General features: G+C 46.2%; 1 protein-coding gene across 2 annotated transcripts in view; it reads left to right on the forward strand.

Annotated features, from left to right (window-relative positions):
• Positions 1 to 2,465: 2,465 nt before the first annotated feature.
• The window catches only part of LOC149342231 (sodium-coupled monocarboxylate transporter 2-like), a 52,286-nt gene continuing 32,085 nt past the window's right edge, over positions 2,466 to 22,666 (forward strand). The window contains exons 1-12 of one of the 2 annotated variants that reach the window (XM_089544559.1): positions 2,466 to 2,626; positions 10,943 to 11,333; positions 12,372 to 12,437; positions 13,044 to 13,095; positions 14,371 to 14,438; positions 17,048 to 17,211; positions 18,500 to 18,640; positions 19,850 to 19,979; positions 20,495 to 20,583; positions 20,664 to 20,773; positions 21,316 to 21,383; positions 22,194 to 22,280. In XM_089544559.1, coding sequence (XP_089400685.1) covers positions 10,947 to 11,333; positions 12,372 to 12,437; positions 13,044 to 13,095; positions 14,371 to 14,438; positions 17,048 to 17,211; positions 18,500 to 18,640; positions 19,850 to 19,979; positions 20,495 to 20,583; positions 20,664 to 20,773; positions 21,316 to 21,383; positions 22,194 to 22,280 — 1,362 coding nt within the window. In that variant the 5' untranslated portion in view covers positions 2,466 to 2,626; positions 10,943 to 10,946. The remainder of the gene's footprint in view (positions 2,627 to 10,942; positions 11,334 to 12,371; positions 12,438 to 13,043; positions 13,096 to 14,370; positions 14,439 to 17,047; positions 17,212 to 18,499; positions 18,641 to 19,849; positions 19,980 to 20,494; positions 20,584 to 20,663; positions 20,774 to 21,315; positions 21,384 to 22,193; positions 22,281 to 22,666) is intronic. The other variant, XM_089544560.1, reaches the window with a different exon arrangement.

Genomic DNA, 22,666 nt, shown 5'->3' on the forward strand with positions numbered 1-22,666 from the left:
CTGGGCAACCATCTCTTCCCAGATATTTTACATTGATGCAGTGCTCTCATGTTTCCTTTCTGCATCGGAGAAGAATATATGATATGTAAAGCTCACCTGGAGCAGCGATGTGTCCTCGTCCGATATTGGCGCGGACTAGACCATGAACCTGACCAAAAAGCAGCATGATCATCGTTCTCTGCTTCCTAATTAATGTTCTGCTCAGAAGTTTTCTTGTGACCATTAAACACGGCGAAAATTAATTGCAGAAACCACAGGGCAAGTAAGTGCGCAATCGCCTGAGTAACGATCGCTAAGCAGTGAACACCCTTGCCCAGATGCATCGACCTATATTATTGCATTTTCCTGACTGCGAAGTATTTCGTTATATCGTACAAAACGGCCCCCGTCCCCTCATTGTAAGGCTCTTCCGGACCCTTAGGTATGTAAATAAAAAGCAAAACTTAAAATATGCGTGGGCACTGAGCTCCAGATAAGCCATTTGTGCACTTGGTCCGGTGGTTACTGAGACGTCGAGAAAGAAAGCTTTTAATAAAAAACATATTTGCCGGCGTTTACCCTTGTGGTAATGGAATTTCAGTCACACTTGAGTTGGAGCGAAATGTCGATGCCAGTCCTAGTGTTTAGTAAATGTGTGTTAGTGTGTGTGGTGCGTGTGTGTTCGAGGGTCAGGGCAGTGGTGGTGTAGGGGTGCGGTAGGCCCCACGCTCAGTCATGTATCGCCACTCATACATCCATACAGGGCGGGCGTCTGCCGTGACAAGCGCGACGAGATAAACGAGAGAGAAGTGGACGGTGAAAAAGAGCAATGCGCGAACGACGCCGCAGCCGCCGACGACGACGTGATTTCGCCGAACCTCCTATATACAGCTCTCGCTGCAAAACAGGAATCTTAGGCAGCTTTTTAGAAACCGCCGACACACTGAGTAGGAGGTAGCACAGGCGTACTCACTGTTCTGCAAATGATGAGAGTCAAGCCAGCCAGACGCATGCCGAGGCAAGGCCCGATCGAAAGACGCAGCTAAGGACGAAAAGACAGCTATCAAGATTGAAATGGAAAAGGGTTCACTCACCTGCAGCCAGATGTCAGCGATATTCTTGTCTCAGGGGCTTGGGGCTTGAACTCCATGGGCGCTGAGTCAGTGCACTGAGCTGTAAGAGTTCAAAAAATGCATCATGACAATAGGCAAACCTTAAAGGCGATTGCACTCTTCAATGAGGGCATTTCCACTTCAGAGCCTTGCCGACATCGGAAGCCTACACACGACCAACTGCCGAGACGATGTCCCGCGGTATTCATTCTCAGAAAATTTCCCAAAGTACGAATTTGTACGCCGGCAAGTGCAGCGTTTTTCAAAAGTCCCCTGGCCACAAGGTCGGCTGCTGAGCCGCAGAGTAAGGCTTTCTGTGGCACTTTAACTACTCACCTCTAGATATTCTGAGCTCAGGAGCTACAATACCACTCGTGCTGCCAGCATCCACGGTGATATGGAGACTTGCGACTTAGATTTTACAAGCAAGGAGTACAAACGTCCGTATCACCGTCATCGTCGTGATACAAGTATGTTCATCACGGTCTAAGCCCTTTCCCGCTGATCGCCGATTAGTCCTGTACGGCGCCAGCCGTGTCCACTCGAAGAGAACGAATTCGCTAATCGCATGTCTCTACACCTAACTCTGCCGTCTCCGGAAGCGTTTCACTTCACTTGGAATACTTGTATTTGGGCGTGTTGGTTCATAACTTTTCAGGAGGACGCAGGGGCGCAATAAAAGACACGGACATAGAAGTAGACATGGACGAGCGCTCGTCCCTGTCTACTTCTATGTCCGTGTCTTTTATTGCGCCTATGTGTCCACTTGGAATCCACCTGCTACTTTACTTTAAATCACCATAGGTTCTGCCCATGTCCATTTCCTCCTACTGATTTTTACTGTATAGATGTCCATTTTAATTTGTCCTTTAATACGTGGCGGTAGTGGCGCAAATAAATTGGTGCTATAGCTTACGAGAAAGCTCCTTAACCATACCTCGTCTGAGCTTAGCCCTCGGTATGGCATGCCAGGTCCGACGTTAGTACCATATTGTTGCGCGTATACCTGTGACCGGAGAGCAAGCTCCAATTCCTTTCAGTCGAACTTCGCGACGCTTAGCAGTGAACTCTAATTGAATGCCACGCAGGTCGGTCCAGATACCTGGAGGAATAAGATAACAGCACAACGCTGCGCCTCTCGCAAGCGCTCGCTTAACTCCGTCGCTTGCACTCCCTATACGTGAGCAAACGCAGATAACAGCACTCACCCGAAGATGTGCGTGCCTTTACGCTCGCTTGCTGTGGTTCTTTCTTTTTACTCCCTTCGCATTTGTATTATCCCGAGCTGCGCGTCACTTGCACAATCGTTTACCAAAGGTCGCTAGAGAGCTCGAGCGCGATACAAAGGCTTTCTTTCGCACTCTCCACTGGAACGCTGAGAGACGGCGGCTCTGATGAAAAGTATGCGACATAGATTACAATCCTTATGAGATCGAGTGCAAACGCCCACAAGGAAAGGTCGACGGCTGACGAGAGCCAGAAAGGGAGACAGTTTCGAAGGAGACGGGATACAGGTGCACTTTCTTGGTTGACAGGTATGGTCTCTGTATGCCATCTCCGTCATCATGTGTCCGCCCCGTCCCATTCACGCCCCAGTCCAAAATACCAGTGCTCATGCGATAAAAGGTGTATACAGTCCCACTTGATCAATGAGTTTCTTTCCTTTTCGTTTTCAAGTTTTATGGAGATGCACTTCGATGCACCACTGCATTTCCTTCACACACTTTGTCTTCTGAGTCGCTTAATGACGTACGTGAAGGCATTTTATAATGTGATTGCAAAATTTGTTTCGCTATTAACTTTTCTTCCTCTGATTTCAAAGTTCCCCTCAGGCTATAGGCGTGATCAAAAAAAGTGTAATTGCCGCAGCATCATGTTAAAGGCTGTGACGTGCTTCTGACGTGACCGAGATTTCAGGCCCCATGCTGTCGTCAAAATGTCCACATCTAGGCTGCGCGAAACATGAGTGATAAAATTTGAACCAACTTTGAACGAAACCACAGGCGATCCACTACGGAGCCTTCATACATAATGCAGCGTTGATTGATTGATTGATTGATTGATTGATTGATTGATTGATTGATTGATTGATTGATTGATTGATTGATTGATTGATTGATTGATTGATTGATTGATTGATTGATTGATTGATTGATTGATTGATTGGGTGGGTGCATTCATTCACTCATTCATTGGGGATAAATTCGAGCAGTTGTGAAAAACCAAAAGCCCAAAATCCTCAAGGAGAGTCGCACTTTTGGCTGCCCACCAGGGCACTAGGCACTCGAGCCGGGTGGCCCTTTCTTCTATTTCGCGGCATGTGAGGAAAGCTTGAAGGTGACATCAGAAAGGCTGGGTACCACTTCTGCTAACGACAATTTTAGTACCCCGCTATTTGTTCCAGATAGGTATAAGTGCTTTCATATCTCACGAGTCTCCAACATCTCCTTCACGCTTGCATAGGCATATTCCTTCTCTCTGCACGCACTGCAGAAGGCCACTGGTGTTCGAGAGTTGGCTTCATAAGCTGTAGCTTCCAAAAGCTGCAAATACTGGCTTGCGTATCAAGTTTGCATACAGTAGCTTGCATTGGAATTCAAAAATTTATTAAGTATTTTATTAACTAAACAAATAAATTTAGTAAATTCATTCAAAGTCGTTTGTAAATTTAAAAATCGGTTTGTTCTCTTTCTTTGGAGGGGTGCAGACCTCTCCAAACATGGCGATTCGGAGGTGATGAAGCGAGAGGCGATGATGGAGATTGCGCTCGAAAAACTAGCCACCCTGTATACGCAATGCCTTATGACCTCGAGCGTACCAGAAGCTTGGAAGAACGCTAACATTATCGTAATTCATAAGAAAGGAGACGTCAGGGACTTGAGAAAAATTAAATACCGATCAGCCCACTGTCCGTTACCAATAGGTATTTACTAAGGGAATCACTAATAAAGTTGGGACAGCCTTAGCTTTCAACCAACCAGATGATCAGGCAGGCTTTTGTAAAGGCATTCGACAATAGATCATATTCACACTATCAATCAGGTGATAGAGGTATGTGCACAATATAACCAGCCCCTATATATAGCCTTCATTGATTAACAGAAAGCGTTAGACTCAGTGGAAACCTCAGCAGTCATGCAAGAATTGCGGAATCAGGGTGTAGAACAGTCTTATGTGAAAATAGTGGAAGATATTTATAATGACTGCACAGCTACCATAGTCCTTCACAAAGCCAGCAATAAAATTCCGATAAGAAAGGGTGTACGGCAGGAAGGCACGATCTCGCCAGTGCTATTCACCGCCTGTTTACAGGAGGTATTCAGAGGCCTGGATTGGGAACAGTTGGGGATTAGAGTTTTAAACTGCGATTCGCTGATAACATTGCTTTGCTAAGTCACACAGGAGATGAATTGCAAAACATGATCCATGATTTAGACAGGCAGAACAGTACTGTGGGTCGAAAGATTAATGTGCAGGAAACCAAATTAACGTTAAACAGTCTCAGAAGGGAACAGTAGTTTACAGTTGGTCGCGAGGAGCTGGATGTGGTAAGGGAATACGTCTACTTAGGGCAGGTAGTGACCGCTGATCCGGATCATGAGAGAGAAATAACAAGAAGAATAAGAATGGGGTGGAGCGCATGAGGCAGGTTCTAGTTCTCAGATCATGAATGGCAGTTTACCAATATCTTTCAAGAGAAAAGTATATAAGAGCTGTATCTTAGCGGTACTCACCTATGGGACAGAAACGTGGAGGCTAACGAAAAGGGTTCAACTTAAGTTAAGGACAGGGCAGCGAGCTATGGAAAGAAAAATTATAGATATAATGTTAAAAGACAGAAAGAGGCCAGACTGGGCCAGGTATCAAACACGGGTTAACGACATTCTAGTCGAAATCAAGAAGAAGAAATGTGCTTGGGCAGGGCGTGTGTTGCAGAAGCAAGATAATCGATTATCGATGGTTTTTAGAGGTAACAGTCGGTATTCCAAGGGAAGGAAAGCCTGGCAGGGGGCGGCAGAGAGTTAGGTGGGTGGGTGAGATTAAGAAGTTTAAGGGAACAGGGTGGCAGCAGCTGGCACAGGACAGGGTTAACTGGAGAGCCATGGGAGAGGCCTTTGTCCTGCAGTGGGCGTAGTCGGACTGATGATGATGATGATTCGCTTCCTTCATCGGCAGCAAAACATAAGTTTTCTATGCGCACATTATGACAGTCATAGAGGTGATATACCGAATTTTTTTTGCGTGTCCTTTTGTGGAGATCAGTGTTGCGTTTTTCGTCAGGTACAGCTCCAACTGCATGACTTACAGTACCCCCCCTAGCGCTTCACTGTTTCGCATGAATATTCGTTTTGCATGAATATTCGCTCACGCAGTCCATTACCACAGAAATATTCGATTCGTACTCGCATCTGTTCGTTGATTATTCGATTCGTATTCGATTGAGTCCGCACAGAAGCTACGCTATTCGTATTCAATTCGGTAGCGAAGCCAATCTCCTCGTATTTGATTCGGTTTCGAAAAACTAAATTCGCATATCCGTAAACATAGGTTCTACCTACTCCTTTTCCCGTCTTCCGTGTTTTGTTTTTTTTTCCCTCCTCAGACGCTTTTCTTGCCTTTCTATAGGGTTGTATGCTCTGGTTCCGACGAGGAGACCGCTCAAATATTTCAGGGACTATTTGCAGTCCTGACTGGACGAGAGAGTTCTACCTTTCACAGTGCTGCATACTATTTGCGAAATGGAGCACAGTTGATGGAACAGATTGGGTGCATGTGTGCGTGCGTGCGTGCGTGCGTGCGTGCGTGCATGCTTGCTTGCTTGCGTGCGTGCGTGCATGCTTGCTTGCGTGCGTGCGTGCGTGCGTGCGTGCGTACGTGCGTGCGTGTGAGTGAGTGAGTGAGTGCGTGTGAGTGAGTGAGTGCGTGCGTGTGTGCGTGTGAGTGCACTGAGGGTCGACCGCCTCTAGAAATGCTCCGTGTTGTCGGCACAGGCTAGGCGATATAATTTTTCATACTTCTCTCAACGCCCACATTAATAAACGCCTTTATTGTTGGTTGACCTAAGCTGAACAAGCCGTTTTGTTGGCCAGTGAGGAATGCTGTGCCGGCCAACAACATGTCGACAAACATCAGTAGAAGACGCCGGAGTGTTAAATGCCACTCTTTTTGTATCGCCTGAAACCTTTTTTTTTTCTGCATAGTTATTTACAACAGTCCGTAGAAACAACTGCATGCCATACTTCAGTCGGCGAGAAGGTCCAAAATGCCACTGCAAGTGAAACGCCGCATATGCCGCGTGTAGCTGATTTCTGAAGAAATGTATCGGCATGGTTAGTATGTGATGCTGCGGAAGCACTTGGAGCTGTCGCACAGGCCTAGATAGCAGTAGCCTTTATTTGAGGTGAAAAATTACACAAAATTGGTCCTTGATTACTAGGCTAAGGCGGTTTCAATCGTAACGAAGCCATCCAACCCTCAGCAGCAGTGGCAACTACTTTCAGAATTTGATTGATAACACTTGTAATCCAATACAAGCAAGTCATAAGAGCGATATTGTAGGTACAATACATATTGAACATGTATGTATAACATATTTTCAACAGAATGCAAAAAACACAATGGCCGCCGCGGTAGCTCAGTGGTTATGGCACTCGGCTGCTGACCCGAAAGACGCGGGTTCGATCCCGGCCACGGCGGCTCAATTTCGATGAGGGCGAAATTCTAGAGGCCCGTGTGATGTGCGATGTCAGTGGACGTTAAACAACCACAGGTGGTCGAAATTTCCGGAGGCCTTCACTACGGCGTCCCTCATAGCCTGAGTCGCTTTGGGACGTTAAACCTCATAAACTAAACTAAACTAAACAAGAAACACAATAAGTCATGATGAAAAATACAGGAGAATGCCTGCTTATGCACATCACAAACGAAATAAATCAGTCAGATGAAATAAAAATGAGGATGTACCGCTAAATGCATTTTACAAATTCAAAGTATTATTTGACTTTGTACAGAACAAAATAGGATACATATGACATAAGACAGCTTCATCAATACCTACTTAAGTTACATATGTTCAATGCTTTTTTGATTTCGTGTTGTGACGGATTGGCCGATAGTATTTCAGAAGTGACAGGATATTGATTCAGTAGACTTGGTTTTGTGTGCATAACCTGCGATCTCCATAATTCGTGCGTGATCTGGACATTTGTATTACGTCTTGCCTAAGTTCATACTTTCGGGCACTAGAGTATCATGGCATGACGAAGAAAGTTGCATCGCTATAAATAAAGATTGGCAGGCACAGAGAAAGAGATGCAGATTGAAACATGCGCAACATTTCTAGCAAAAATTATCAATATTGAAAAACTCTAAGGTACTCTTAAGGAAATATTGAAGGTAATGGTACATTCTTCCGATATGTAGAGAAGTCTTACTTTTAAAGTGTTTCCATGACTCGCATGGAGCAGTTAAGACTGCCATAGAAAACCAATGGGGAACGCTTTTGACGATAGCAAAAATGTTAATGTTAACAAGTTAAAATGTTAAAAAGTGCAAGCCTGTTGACGGGATATGGGCGGATATATTCATTGTTATAGTGAAACCTTACAATATATAAAAAAACTAATTGCGTTCATAAACTCTTTACCGTTCAAAAATTCATTTCACCAGAGTTTGGTATACGCAGCTGATGTTATTTATAACCCGTCATCATCATTTGCCCACTTACGTCCAGTGCAAGCCAAAGGCCTCATTCATTGACTTCCCCTTAACCATTTCAAGCGCCGTTGGCCATTTGCCTCCAATAAGCAATAAAACTATTAAATTTTCATTAGTCTCAACAGAATATCACAACTTCGTGTTTAGCCCCATATATAGTCTGCTGCCAAAATAATTCAATCTTCTTAAACTTAAATCTTAAAAATTCTTAAAATTTACGTAATAACAAATTGTAATAACTAAACGCTTGCGTTAATCTAGGATGCCAGGTTGATCGAGCTGCACACTCTTGAAAAATCAGGCGGGCAAAAATTCGTGTCTTTTCGACCACTTTCTCGTTCATTAAGGCTCACTTCGCAATTTTGTAGCGAAAGCTACACTATGCTAGCAAGAGCACATTTCGCGGTGCCCGCAAAAGACCACTACTGCGCATGCGCCGTTACCATGGCAACCATGGCGCCGCAGCCGCTGCGCCGCACTGCGCACGCGCAGAGTCGCGCAGCGCAGCTGGAATATAAGCCGGAAGCGATGCGCTCGCTCCTCAGACGCTACCATGGAGGAAGTAGAGCGGCCGTGCTCGTCACGGCAGCAGTACAGGCTGCGTAAAATTGAGCCTTCCGATCGAGAAGTCGTCGCATGGTACAAGGCCGGCCGACAGCGTGAAAACGAGGCAAGAAAGGCTAAGCGGGTGGCCGAGACGCCTGAAGAACGAGAGGAACGTCTCACGAAGAGACGCCGCCAAGCTGCTGAACGACAACGACGGCGTGTCGCTTCCGAAATGCCAGTAGATGAAGCTACCTTTGCTACGTATATGTCCTGGCCTAGCTGAGCTAACCCACTGCCATTTTTTTTTCTACCTAAAGAAGCCAATCTGGTCAAACGTGGACTCACTTGTAGTGAATATGTGGCGGTTAATAGCACGGGAATATAAAGTTGATATAATTGCTCATTTGTTAGGGGGCACTAAAATGTCACTTTTTGCCCCATGCCGCGTTTTGCCCCCACTCTCCTAACTTGCGTTTTGTCCCTGAATTATTCTGCTCTCTCTCTCTCTCTCTATCTTTGCGCTCAGCAAAAGTTGCTAATTTGAGTGAGCAGCTTCCGTATAGTCACCAGCGCTTGGGTCCGTCATGCCACTTACATTACTACACTTCCGCATACCAAAACGGAGTTCGATAAGTATGAAGTGATGCTGAATACGGAAAGGCCTTCCTTTCCGTGTTCATGTTCATGTCAGTGCTGCTCACCTTCAGCTCATGCAAGTTCAGCTCACCACCGGAACACTTTTTCCCTCGACGTCATGGATGATGTTCCTTTGCACCAGATGACGTCACTCCGTGCGAGTAACACTTGATCGAGGATATCCAAGGTCAAATCGAGTCTGTTCAGCGAAGCGTGAAAGCTGTTTGTGGCGTGTCGCATTCTAAGCGCGAGCAGAGCGCTGTGAAGAGAGTACAGCATTCTTTTTTTTATGTTTTATAAAGAGCATGTCGCGAATGCTTCAGCCACGCACAAATAACATGCAGCGATGAGCTGCGAATGTCGAGTTTAAAATAAGGCATTAAGGACATACCGAGCGTGCGGTGACCCGGTTGCACACGGGACTTTTGCAAGACTTCATGAAAGAGCGGCGAAACTGTAAAGGTCAAAGTTAAGCGGCTCGATGTACGGCAAACATTCTGTGCTTAGCGCGCTTAATTAAAGGCGCGTAGCCGACGAAACACGTCACCAAAAATTTCGACGCTCCTTCTTAATCCTGCGCTGAAGTTTGCAATGCCGATCGCAACTTCCGAGGCATTTCTCATGTCACGAACGCCCATGTCTGCCGTATTCTGTGCCGAAAATTAGAATTTTCTTGTCTCACTGCGCACAAGTGCCGAAAAGCACACGGAAAAGAAAGAAAGCCATTCATACTCTTGCAAGGAATGGTACGGGACACATGTTGTTGCATCGTGAACAGCAGGAAGGTTATAGAATAGTGGACATCCTCCGCGTTCATTCTCAGGCACGAGTATGTAGCATTTGCATTGGCTGCTTGGTAGTCAAACCTGGACGAATAAGCAAATGGGAGCTACTAGGATGAAGCGAGTTAAGACAATAAAATATTACCACTTTGTCCGTGTATTGCCAATATGACAACAGCGAATCTCAGGCTGACTGCACAGCGAATGTCTTCTAGACGCAGCTTTTCTGGACAAAGCTGTGCACGCATTCTACTATTTAAAAAATTCACAGAGGCACTAATTACATTATGTGTCGGTAATGCGATAGCGCTGGAAGCTGTTGAAACCTTTACCGAAAGACCGAAAGTAATGACGCTTTCCTCCAGCCATTGGACGGATTTTATGACTGATAACGCATTTTTTTCCTGATCGGGTTTGTGGACGCAGTAAGCCGGGCAGCGCGAGAGCTGGTATCTTCTTACTGTTCATATCGGGTAAGGCTTAGAGCAGCTCATAACTCGTTGGCTGAGATAACAAGGGATGCACCCTCATTAAGTGCGACAGTATGTTAGTGCATTACATGGCTAATTTTTCGTAATTATAAAGACAGCACGCGAGTGCGCTACACTTAACATTACGAGAAAGAGGAGAGAAAATTTGCTGAATACCAAGTCTGGTGATCCAGCTCTGCCTAAAAGCTTTCTGGAAGCACGCCAACGCTGCGTCGATTAGGAGCGGCAGTACAAGATATTGGAGCTGTTTTGTTTGTCCGGCAAGTGTGTTCGATGTGCAACGTTCACATTCTTGGTATAGAAGCCGCCTCACAAATATGGGGTACTTCTTAACGTACACGCTGCGAAAGGAAAGAGTGGTTTGCTGGACTACTACCACACAGTGTAAAATGATGCCTCTCCCTACCTCAGCGGAACTTTATCTGGGGCTGTAGTTTCTCAATCTCAATTTCGAAATGGAGTTAGCTCGAAGAAAAAATAAAAGACATGGCGCATCGAGGTGACGAACGCAATTTCAGGGCTATAAACTGTTATTTGAAAAGAAGCTCATGACTCATGCTTAATGGAGTTATCGAACACATCATACCTCATCTACCCTTCTTCTCGCGATACCGAAAGACTGTCAGCCTTGTGACAGTCTTTTTCCACCTTTTCTGTGCATTCTTCCCTTTCTTTTCAGCAAGATGGCCTCGGGCCAGCAGAAGGCCGTCGAATATGGCGTCTTCGGGGCATTCATGGCAGCCAGCCTGGGCACGGGCCTCTACTTCGCGCTGAGGAGGTGCTGGGCCAGAAAGCGCAAAGGGGGCACCACCGACGACCGTGCCGGTGGCAGCAGCAGCCAGGCGGACGAAGAGTTCCTGGGCGGCCGCAGCATCGGGACACTGCCGCTGGCGCTGTCCGTGCTCGCCTCCATGGTGACTGCCACGGGGCTGGTGGGCTTCACGGCGCACTTCTACGCGTACGGGATGCACCTGCTCTGGGGATCGGTGCCCGTGCTTGTGATGTTGCCCTTCATCGCGTACGTCGTCATCCCTCTGGTGCGGAGACTAGGCGTCACTTCCGTCTTCCAGGTGAGAAGGAAAATGATGCGTATGAACCACGGTGTCCGCAAAAGAGCTCGAGACCCGCCTGGCAGTTGTAGGGGTGTGTTGAAATCGAGACAGGAAGCTGATATCCGAGGCAGGAAGCCATTAGATCACTGTGTCAGCATTTAGCCGTAAGACCTCTGAGTGGCGAAAAACTGTCGGCGCGGCTGTAGGAAAGTACAACAGCCACACCGGAGCTCCTGCCGCTCCCTACCACCGAGCACGGACATAAGAACAGCCCGAACTGGATGTCTGCATGACCGTTTGAAAGTTGATGGTATCGCCCTAGGACGTTCCATGGGCGGCAGTTAAGTAATTGGTGTCAGAAGTGCTGGCCTGAAATTGACTTGTATTAGAAAGTACCGTAGAATAGGCCTTAACGTGTCGCTGTGTTGCTAGTATTGTCACGTGTCGCTACTGGTAATCTCAGTGATGTGATCAAAAATTAGAGCCAAGCTGCTTTCTACAGCCAATCCACGCAATCCATGCAACCAATTTCCCATGCAGAGCGTTAGCATAGCACAATGATCATGTGTGTGAAATTTAGTTTGTACAGTACGGTCCACCGTTAAAGAGAACATGCGATCGCGTGGCCTCCATCCGTCGCGAAGCGCTACCACCGATAGCCGGCTTTAATCGGAGCACAAGTCGCATCAAGTCGCAGCAAGTCGGAAGCAAATTCTCACCATCTCTCAGCGGAAGCTCTTCGTGAAGCGCGGAGACCACGGGATCTCATGTTCCCTTTAACAGTCGGCCGTACTGTACATAGACCAAGATTCGCCGAAAAAAATAAAAATGGGTTTAGCGCCCCTGCACCTTTAAAGATCAATTTATTACCCAACAATGATTTTTTTTTTCGGTAAGACAGCGCTTCCTCTTGCCCGTCATATTTTCTCATTGGCGTATTTTTGATTATGCATCACTTTCCGGAGATAAATTAACTTAGTTCTGTCTTATGCTTTAGCACGCTATAAAATTCACAACTGACGGTGTTTTCGTTTTATCTTCATTCTTCCCGAGCAGTACATCCGGCTCCGGTTCGGCAACAAGGTCGGCATCGCAGCCTGCGTTGTCTACTTCATCCTCAACGTACGTGGCCCCATCATGCGTTCCCTGCTCTTGTCTTCGCGTAATTCAGTTCGTGTTTCTCGCAAGCCCAAAATACTGTTATACATGCCGAGGATCTAAACGCGGATGTGCAAATGAATGAGACGACACAAACAGACAAGATGCCATGGTCGATGCTTTCGTTCGTAGCTTTTTCACATAGTTGCGGGCTTACTGGCCACAGTTGCCGCCGAGATTTCGTTGCTTAAAGAATACACAGCCGCTCTTAAATATTAAAAAAAAGGAGAGAAATGAGGGTGGTGTGTGGGAGGGGGGCATTAACAGAAAGAATACTGCACAATGCCGCTAGGAGACTGTGCGGAAACATAAATGTGCGACGCATTGCAGAACAAGCTTTCAAAGGTTACGGTGAAAGAGAAAAAGCATGAAAATGTGGGCACTTACTAATCTCTGCCTATACAAATAGTTTCAAAATGCCTTTGGAAAGAAGTGGGTGACGTCATCTGATACCTGTTGTATACGGAAAGCCGAACACATTAATCACCCGTTAGCTCTCTGTTGTGTGCCTCGCGTGAACATTGCTATGTGAACACTGCTAAATCATGCGCACGATCTTCTCTTGTGCAGCAAATCCAAGGAGCCGTCAGCATATTTGCGGCTGCTGTTGCGATATCTACATGTGAGTGCGTGTTCGTTTGTTCTAGCTGGCCCCCCATGCTACTTTAACACAAAAGTGAGCAATACGTGCTTATGTTGACACTTAATACGACAAGCTTCGCACGCGAAAATTTCTCGCTGAATTTCGGAAAGGTTCTGTGAAAAAGCCCCTCTTGCACCACGTTGAAAACTTTTATTTATAGCGTGGGTTTATAAACGCATACTCGGCCTATGCGCCACGCCCATATATTTTAATCAAATTTATTGAAAAGACAAAAGATCATAACCGAGCAAATGGTTTGGTTCCTATTATTACTGCCTACTTTCACCCCTTTAGAACTGCTCCGCATATGTCCGCACCAGAAGACTCAGAAACACTGCTTCATGATACTAAGCATTGAATGAAAGCACGCTAGCTTCGAGAAAGCCAGCGCCTTCTGCTGTTGGATTGTTCAAGAGCCGTTTGTTGCAGTTATTAGCTCTTCGTTCCGGACTTTATCCAGCTTTCGCCATTTCATTCGCAATATTTGAGTAGTAATGCGTCTCATCCACTGCACGAGTGCATGATAGCCTATAAGCTGCTTACGCTCCAAGTATAGTAAGCCCCACACTATACGTTATGCACTACTCTATGATTGTGATAGTTATGAAGGTCATATAACGCTGCGCGGTAGTAGGGTCGATAGTTCAGTAGCGTGGCTTTTTGGGCTTGTTGGTACATAATTCCAATACACTGTAGCGCAGCAAAAGACGAGGACACAAGAGCGCTCGTGGTGTTCGTCTCTCGTCTCTTGTGTCCTCGTCTTTTGCTGCGCTACAGTGTATAGGGTCTATAGTCGGATACAACTTAAGTCTGCAGTGAAGCTCCGCTCACATTCAGCCTGCGCGCACAGAATTCTTCCACGACGAAAAAGTAGTCCGCTTCTTAAACGTTTCTTGCTACCTGAACAAGAATCTTGTCACAAGAAAAAAATTATAAGCTCTTGAATTTTGATACGTGGATTGTTCGATATAGTCAAACATTAAAAAGCTGATTTCGTTGACTGTTGCGATTGGCCAGGGGAGTAATACAGGACGCCGCGGGTCGCGGCCCAGAGTTAGCAACTGCTGTTTTTTTTTCTTTAGTTGTAGCCTACTATAATAAATCTTTCCGGTCTTTCTCGTTTCCCGAAATAGGCCTAAAATTCGATACGTTTTCTAGCGAACGTGCATTATTTAGATTGGCCACACATGTAAGTGTTGAGAAGATGATCAACCGAACACTGCTTAATGTGCAATCGCGTAACGTTGTGCCCAGTTTTCGGCGTGCCCCTGATGTACAGTTCCCTGGCTATCGGCGTATCGGGTACACTCTACACTGCACTGGTGAGTAGACGCTCATTAGATTCAGCTAAGAATAACCATTTTGCATTACATACCATAAGGTCGAGAAATCGGAGTGTTGCTGCAAAGAAACCTTCAGCTGCCGTCTGCAATGCCGAAGAGAAATGCATTTCTGATCGCTTGTCTGCGGCTAAGAAATTACCAAATATTTTTAAAAATGCTACTCTTTTTCAGGCTAATAGCATCGGCAGGCAGGAAAAGGCTATCACCTTCATGATTGAATGAATTCCCATGAATTTTCAGCAGTGTTCTGTATCTACTTATGAAGAGTCACTAACTGTTCCGCGGCGGGGTTCTTGTGGGAGCCATGGTTGTGAAAACATTTTAATATGACATAGCCAAAAACGGTACACGACTTCCCTGAACAAATTTATGTGCTTCGAAATACGCATTGTGAATATGTTTCTCAGATTTTCCATGTTTATTTTTCTACCCCTGCCTCCTGATGACATTTCATTTTAAAGTTATACATTCTATCAACAAGCAGATAGAATAATAGCGGTTGTGCAGGTGCGCGGGTCGTATGTAATAGGTGCAATATCAGTCAGACAAAGCCTAATTTTTGCTTACTATACGCAACGCATGATAAACACAGTCATAAAATATACAGAGCACAGCCTTAACATATCTTCCCAGCATAGCTTTTCAGCTGACACCAGTTCTTAGAACGTCTCGCAGCTCACACCCCTGCTGCTGCGGATTCATTACTGCAATGTCGGTCACCCGTCACCATTTGATTTCTTTTATTTCTACCTGCAATCAGGTGGCCGTAATATACGGATCGAACACAAATATTAGCTCTCCGAGCGAAGAAGCCTAAGACTAAGTCGAGGATTTCTAAAATCAAAGTTTGAATAAAGGCTCTGCGTTTGTCTTTTTTAAATAATAAATCGAAAAACAAAAACAACAAAGGGTGGAAGGGAGATTTAAAATTGCGGAGAGCTATTCTTGACATTCACTCACAGCCCCGACACGTTCATCATGAGGCCAAAGAACAAAGTGCTATCCGCTATGCTCAATTCGAATTCTCCATATGGCACTCCACTCTCAAACCGCATCTTCCTGTGGCAGCCGCTTTCGATGCATATTAAAGAGACAGCGAAGACAATTTGAAATTGGCCTGTATCAACTTATGACTGCGTTCTAACCACAAAGAGGCTCCATTCTAATTGAAAACGGAGCTTCCATAAGCTAAAAAAAGGTGAAGTTATAAATACATGGATGGCCAACTAGGTTGTCAGGAAAGTACTTTTCGCGCATAGCGATCACGGATTCCTTCTTTAGTGTTGGCGTCTCTCAGTCAATTCAAATTCTTTATTTATGCTTGCAATCGCAAAAAAATCTGTGTATAACACGGTCTGTACCCGTAACCATAGGTTAGTCATGGGTCCAAAAAATTAAATACAATCGTACAGGCACTCCATCAAATGCACATTCCCAACCTGGAACAGCTGGGAGAGAGTCATATACAGTGTTCTGCAACTTTATCGGCACAGGTTTGAAAAATTCTCCCGCCACAACCGTTGGCTCGTTTGTGGTGAAACCGCGCACAAAGCTTCCTTATTGTTGTCCGTTTTAAGGCATAGTAAGTATAAAAGTGGTACTTACTAGGTTTGGTCACGCGAGATGCGAAACAAGAAGCACCTGTGTTGAGATCGAGCCGCCGTCATCGAATTTCTGCCGAAAGATACTTATGGCGTCATCTGGCATCGCTGAAGGAAAGCGCCGCGAAAGCAGACGGCAGAAATACGACGAGACAATGGAGAACATATTTTTTATTGGTAAATCCCCGTCAAGTCATTTAATTTGTTTACGATAGTTTCCAAAATGCGTTGGCCGAAAAATATTTCACGCGCTTAAGCAGACGACATGGCCCGAACGACGCATTCAAAGCACGGTGTAATTCAAAGCAAGCCGCCGCGCTCGTTGCAGCGCTCGCCTCGGCGCTTCCGTCGCGGCGCTTTCCTTCAGCGATGCCAGATGGCGCCACAAGTATCTTTCGGCAGAAATTCGATGACGGCGGCTCGATCTCAACACGGGTCGGGTGCTTCTTGTTTCGCATCTCGCGTGACCAAACCTAGTAAGTACCACTTTTTATACTTACTATGCCTTAAAACGGACAACAATAAGGAAGCTTTGTGCGCGGTTTCACCACAAACGAGCTAACGGTTGTGGCGGGAGAATTTTTTAAAACCTGTGCCGATAAAGTTGCAGAACACGGTACATGAATACAACTCTAAAAATCAACAAAAAATATCACAAGGAACGATTGCATAATATCGAGAAACATCGTACATGTTCAAAAATATCAGGTACACAGCTGGCTGAGTAAGTTTGTCTTACAGTATGCACGCACCTTTTTTTTTTTTTTTGCTGTAGGAGCAAAATTTTGAGCATATTTTACTTCTTGCGGAAGAGTATTCCATGTTTCCTGCTGCCGAAAAAAGATCAACACACCCAGAAAGAATGGCAGAATCGATTCTTACAAAAAATAAAAACTGGACGTAGCCTGTCCCCCATGTCCCTGCGTAGCATGTGTAGCGGCGGGGACAAAGTGCGAGCCCTTGGCGGGCGTCTCCGTGTCGCCCCAGGGCGGCATGCGAGGAGTGGTGTGGACGGACAGCGTGCAGGGCATCCTCATCCTCGTCTGCCCGCTCACCATCCTGGGCACCATCGTCTACGACTCGGTGCACGCCTCCTCGTCCGGCCGGCTGCTGCCCTTCCGCGACATCGACGTGAGGCCCTACCTGCTGGAGTGAGCAGCCCTCTTCTCCCTCGCGCGGTGGTCATTTGAAAGTCACTACACGGCTTTCTTGATCTTTACTTGCACGCTAAAGCTGTGCAGAAGGAGACACTCTGCAACCGATCTGTGGCCTCTTCACATGTATATTATGCTGACGGGTGCAAGCAAAGGAGGGAAATTTTTTTAGTACGAAAGCACTACTTCACTAACAATCTTGAAAAAGCAGATGGGTCTCTGAAGCCGCGGCCTTTGACCATTGATCGTTGACCGTTGGCCGTAGACCCACGACCTTTGATCTTTGAGAAGAAATGACTTGGGCTAGGGGAAGGTCACGTGGTGCGGAAGTTTAAAAGAAATTGTCTTGGAGTAGCAGGTCAGGGCCATGTTACCACCAGCCGACCTCTCCTCCTTTTCCTCTCATTAAAATTCCTCTCTCGGTCTTGGAGGACAATATAAGGCAATGTCTAGGCAAGACTAGAGTTAATTCGAAGGACAAGCCAATGTTTAGGCAATAGTCAAGCTGATTCGAAACCAAGTGTTTTCTCACGTCATACTCGGTTTAACGACGTCAAAACTCCTGTCATTCTTTTCGCATTGGTAAAAAGCTCTCCTTCTCCAGTTCCCTTCGGCATCATTACACCGAAACTGCTCTTCTTTCGATTCATGCGCCTGGCATTGGTAAGGCCCTCGCAAAAACGATGCGCACATGCACTTTAAGATGTATTTCAATAGCAACACTGGCAGCGCCCATGGCTGCAACGTCAAGGGGCTTTCATCAACGGACATAAAAGAGTGCTATATAGAAACAATTGAAAGTCTCTTATGCGTACAGGCAGCCGCTGTTTTACCCTTTTATTCCTCGTCGCGCCTTTTACATTCTGATTACAAAAACTGTCTCACACACGGGTCAGTCAGGCCAATAAGAGTAACATGTTTTTTTGTTGTTTTTTTTTATTAAACGACATTACTACAGGAGCGCTTTCGCCGCTTTCTCTGCGAGTTTAGAAAAAATCACTGTCACACACTTGAAGATTTCATCTGTTCTTAAAACAGCATCCAAAGTGTGTAAATCACGACTCACCGACACTGAAGCGAACATCGTGCTAATCGCAACTCTCTCTGCATGGTAGCCCGACTCACGTTGACGCGCCAAGATTTTTCTCGGTGAACCTTTACGAGTGCCAAACGAGCGAAATCTCATCAACACAGAGGAATTCGCCTCGCCTTTTCACGGAATACTCATACGGGTCAGCAAGGGAAAACAAGACTGACTGTCGACAACTGTAGTTGCTTTGTGCAGGGCCCGCTTGGACTTCACCAACGACGAGAACGTGTGGGCCTGCGCTGTGGGTCTGCTGGCCGGACATGCCTACCGCATGGGCATGGACCAGATGGTGGTGCAGCGGTACGCGTCCGCCAAGACACTCAAGGACGCCCAGAGGTATAGGATCGCAGTTCTGCACGTGCCAGTGTTTTAGGCAGGTGTGCGTCTGGCTGGCAGAGGGATGTTTTCGTTCCCAGCAGCCATTCTCTCCTGATGTTCTAACTTGTCTTACTGGCTCCCCGAACAGTTATTTGCAAACTTCAAGCGAGGCGTGCGCTCAGTACGAGAGAGGGAAAGAGTTTATTGTATTTCGTTGCTTAAGAAACACGCGGTTTTATCTATGTACAGGGGAGGTTCCATAAGCAAAATTCCTAAAGCGGTTTCTTATAAAAAATATAAACATAGCTAAACAAAAGAAGCTGCACCCGGAAAGCTTATTTATATTATTGAATTTTAGCGCGAAGAAAACACGCTGCGTGTTCTAGGGACAAGCAGAACGACAAATGCGTTGCTCGTGCAGGTGAAATGGCACTTCGTTTTCATGCAGAAGCGAGGGTTTTGTACAGAAAGAAACAGACGATTATTTCCTTTTAATAGCATAAAGGCAGCTTAACCAAATAACGCCACGTCTAAAGCGTCTGGCCTTCACGAGGTGGGGCCAGAGACCATTTTCTCCAAGGATTTTACACCAGAGAAACCGAGCACCACGCCAGGAAAAGATTGCACCCATCGGTAAAACGTCGGGTTGGTTCACGGTGATGCACTGGGAGATGAAGCCACGCACACCCCGCATACGAGATGCACAGTCAAACAAATAAGCCATCGTGAAAGAAAGTTTTGTAAGAATATTTGTTTCCTGCACTTCAAGTAAGAAAAGTACAAAAAATTAAAGCTGCATATTTTAAACCGTGTATTGTGACATCAAAGGAGAAAATACACAGGTAGAAGCTGTTCGATAATAAGGTCAAAGGGCGTATACGTAGAAACGATGACGGGGTGAACCACAGCGGCCGTTGCGCTCCCGGCTCGCGGAAGCCGTACCGGTCGCGCTCAGGAGAACCGCTCCTTGGATCTCCTGTATTTGATTAGCGATATATGGGTTCGCACAGTTGCATAAGCGCACCTTGATTACAAAGTGTTTACTAATACCTCAATATTGAGAACTATAGTTTAAAAAAAAAACATTCCCCTGCGCTTTCCTTGGTTTCGATTCCTTTTGGAATCCTTAATATGCAAGTAAAATTTAGTTTAAGTTGCTCTTTAGGAAGAATTCACAACCACCGCTTTGAAATTGGCAGCCGTTTACACTTTGCCCACTTTGAACAGGACTGCCTTCTTGGGTAGCGCTCTCCTTGTGGTGTCTACGTTCCTCCTGGCCGCGGTGGCCATGGCACTGGTCTACTGGTACAAGGACTGCGACCCGCTCCTGTCCGGAGCCATCAAGAACATCGAGGAGGTGAGGAGGGGTCAAGCTTCGCGAGGGGAACGCATCTGTCCGGACTGTGGGGCTCAGTATCAGCAATGCAAGCCGAGGGGATTAAACGACGCGTCGACTCACGGCGCTAATTCGACGTACGTCCATTAGTTCGTTCACATTGCCAGAGATTAACCCCTGGAGCGCATAAATCTAGGATAATCGATTAGCACTATCGAGATTAGCACTATCATGTCATTCTGTTATCATTAAAGCTATAAAATTCTCGAAAATGTGGGCAGGGATAATAAAACAATTGTGAAAATAATTCCGTTCCATTTTTCTTCAACCCTTCGTCTAGCGTTCACTCTTCGTCATTCGCCCAAGCCGAGTGATATACAGCCAGCGCGTGGTTTCGGTTCAGGCAATAAAGAAAGGAGGGAAAAATAAGAATGGAATGGAATCAGTACAAAATTTACATATTTATACCGCTTTTCGCTGCGTTCCCTGATGTGCCGCGAAAGTGAGCACAAGCATATTTCTTCGTTCATTTCCAGATCATCCCTTATTACATCAACCAAAGGCTCACTGCGTTTTCAGGCCTCACGGGACTATTTCTCGCCGGTGTCGTCAGTGCCACACTAAGGTATTTTCTCTTCATGTTATCCCAACAGGCCGCAAATCTCCGCGGATTTCTTGACATGCTCTAGCATTTTATATTTTCAGCACAGTGTCATCCGCTATCAACTCCCTCTCCGCCTCCGTCTTCTTGGACGTGCTCTCACCCTTCATTGTCATGAATGAGGGCTGCTCCAGCATGACTATCAAGTCTCTCGGTGAGTATACCGCGCATACCTACAACGACCACATCTCAGCCTGTTCTGGGCATTTCCGTCTTACCTCCAATGGAACCAGCACAAAATCACTAAGCTATACATTTTCTGACTATGCTCCGTGCCATAAATACTAACCAAGGAAGGGCACAATTACTTCACCACCGGGCAAACTGAAGCCGTTTGTAGCTGAGAGGCCTGTGGCTACAGAATTCCATACGGGCCCATCAACACCATTTTAATACCCTGAATTTCTTAGAATTCTGTGCGTAGTGGAGAGATGTACCACGCATGGATAGCGCCAGGCAGACTGTCGCATTAGTACGGCTTTGAAGACCGTAGAGTTTTTTGTGGGTGTTAGAATCTTTTCGTGCCGACATTTTTCACATCGTCGGCTCTGCAAGGCGTGACGATGTTACGCTTGCCGCTGAAATAGATTTCAATCAGACCTCTAAGTATCACAATGTGTTTCTGAATAACCAACTGAATTCTTAAGTACCCCGACTACCACACTACCACTCTGTCACCTTTCTTTGCCTACGCAGCGTTTCTTTTCGGCGCCATGATGACTGGACTGGCGGTAGCAGTTCCCTACATCAGTTCAGCTGTTCGTGTAAGTCAGCTCACTCTTAGTCCTCTTGGTGTGCGGCATCTATTATGCGAGCCTGATATTGTTCGCAGGCCAATTGCGTTTAAACAAATTTGATACAAGGTTTAAATACGCTCTAAATAAAACGAAAAACGAGAATCGCAAGTGAGGTTTTGTTGTCATTTATGACACCAAACTGAACAAAGGCAGTTTGTTTTAGATAAAAGCGTGGATGCATCTGTATCCTGCTGTGTCCTGCGCACGGGATTGAACAAAAAGGCTAGAAGGTATACGGAGTAAGCATGTGTGTCCAGCAACAGGAAGCTACAGTCGGGTACAACTCAAGAACGAAGCGGCAGATGTCCCTCAAAGGAGACCCTCCAGCCAACGGCGTCGACCGATTTTCATGACGCCGCGGTTAATCCGATTAAGCCGTGGTTATTCCCCATTCATCTACCACCCCCTGCGAGTTCACTCAATCAGGTCCAAGAGGGTCGGTCATGGAGGAGAATCACTCGACGCTTTTGGCTGGAGGGGGTTTTTTAACAGGGAAAAGCCGCTTCTTTCTTGAGTTGTACACGACTATAGCGCCGTGTGATCGAAGAACCTCTAAAACCATGTTTATAACAACAGCAGAGGCCTACATCTCATGCATTTTGGCCACTCCTGGTTGAGCATGTCAAAAGTGAGCTAAAACAACACATACTATATCTCAACACGTTCATGTAATGCAGGACGAAGTCTCGGTAAATGCGCTTCTTCAGCTCGGGACACACGTCGTTCAAACGCGCTTCCCTACCCCCCCCCCCCCCCCCCCTTTCCCTGCATGCGCAGCTGATCATGGTGGTCCACAGCAGCGCGTCGGGCCCCTTCATCGGTCTCTTCGTGTTGGCCATGGTATTCCCATGGGCCAACACCAAGGTGAGATGGTTGCGAAAATTTTCGCTCAATAAAACTTCCTACGTTCACATAAAAGGGGTTAGTGAGCATGGTGCATATGGTTGTTACTAATATCACCGTGCATCTTTGTAGTTTGTTCGTTCATGCTCCAAGCCGCCGGCAGGCGGCTTTGTCGTTCTGTTTGAGATGCCAGATGCCACCAGACTTATCTCGTTTGATCGCGGGCACTAACAACTGCTTCCATAATTTTCCAGATTGTAGTTAGCTGCTTTTGGTTCCTTATTTCGAAGGTTCCTTGCCAACTTTAAATTGAGTGTGGCCAAGAACTGCAGGCATTCTGTTCGGCGACCGCCGAGCACGCTTGTTTTTGCTGCCGCCGAGTCATTAAGTACATTGTGAGCGCAGGT

The sequence above is a fragment of the Amblyomma mixtum genome, chromosome 5 (genome assembly GCF_055824585.1).
Source record: "Amblyomma mixtum isolate Tamu chromosome 5, ASM5582458v1, whole genome shotgun sequence".
Classification (NCBI taxonomy): Eukaryota; Metazoa; Arthropoda; class Arachnida; order Ixodida; family Ixodidae; genus Amblyomma; species Amblyomma mixtum.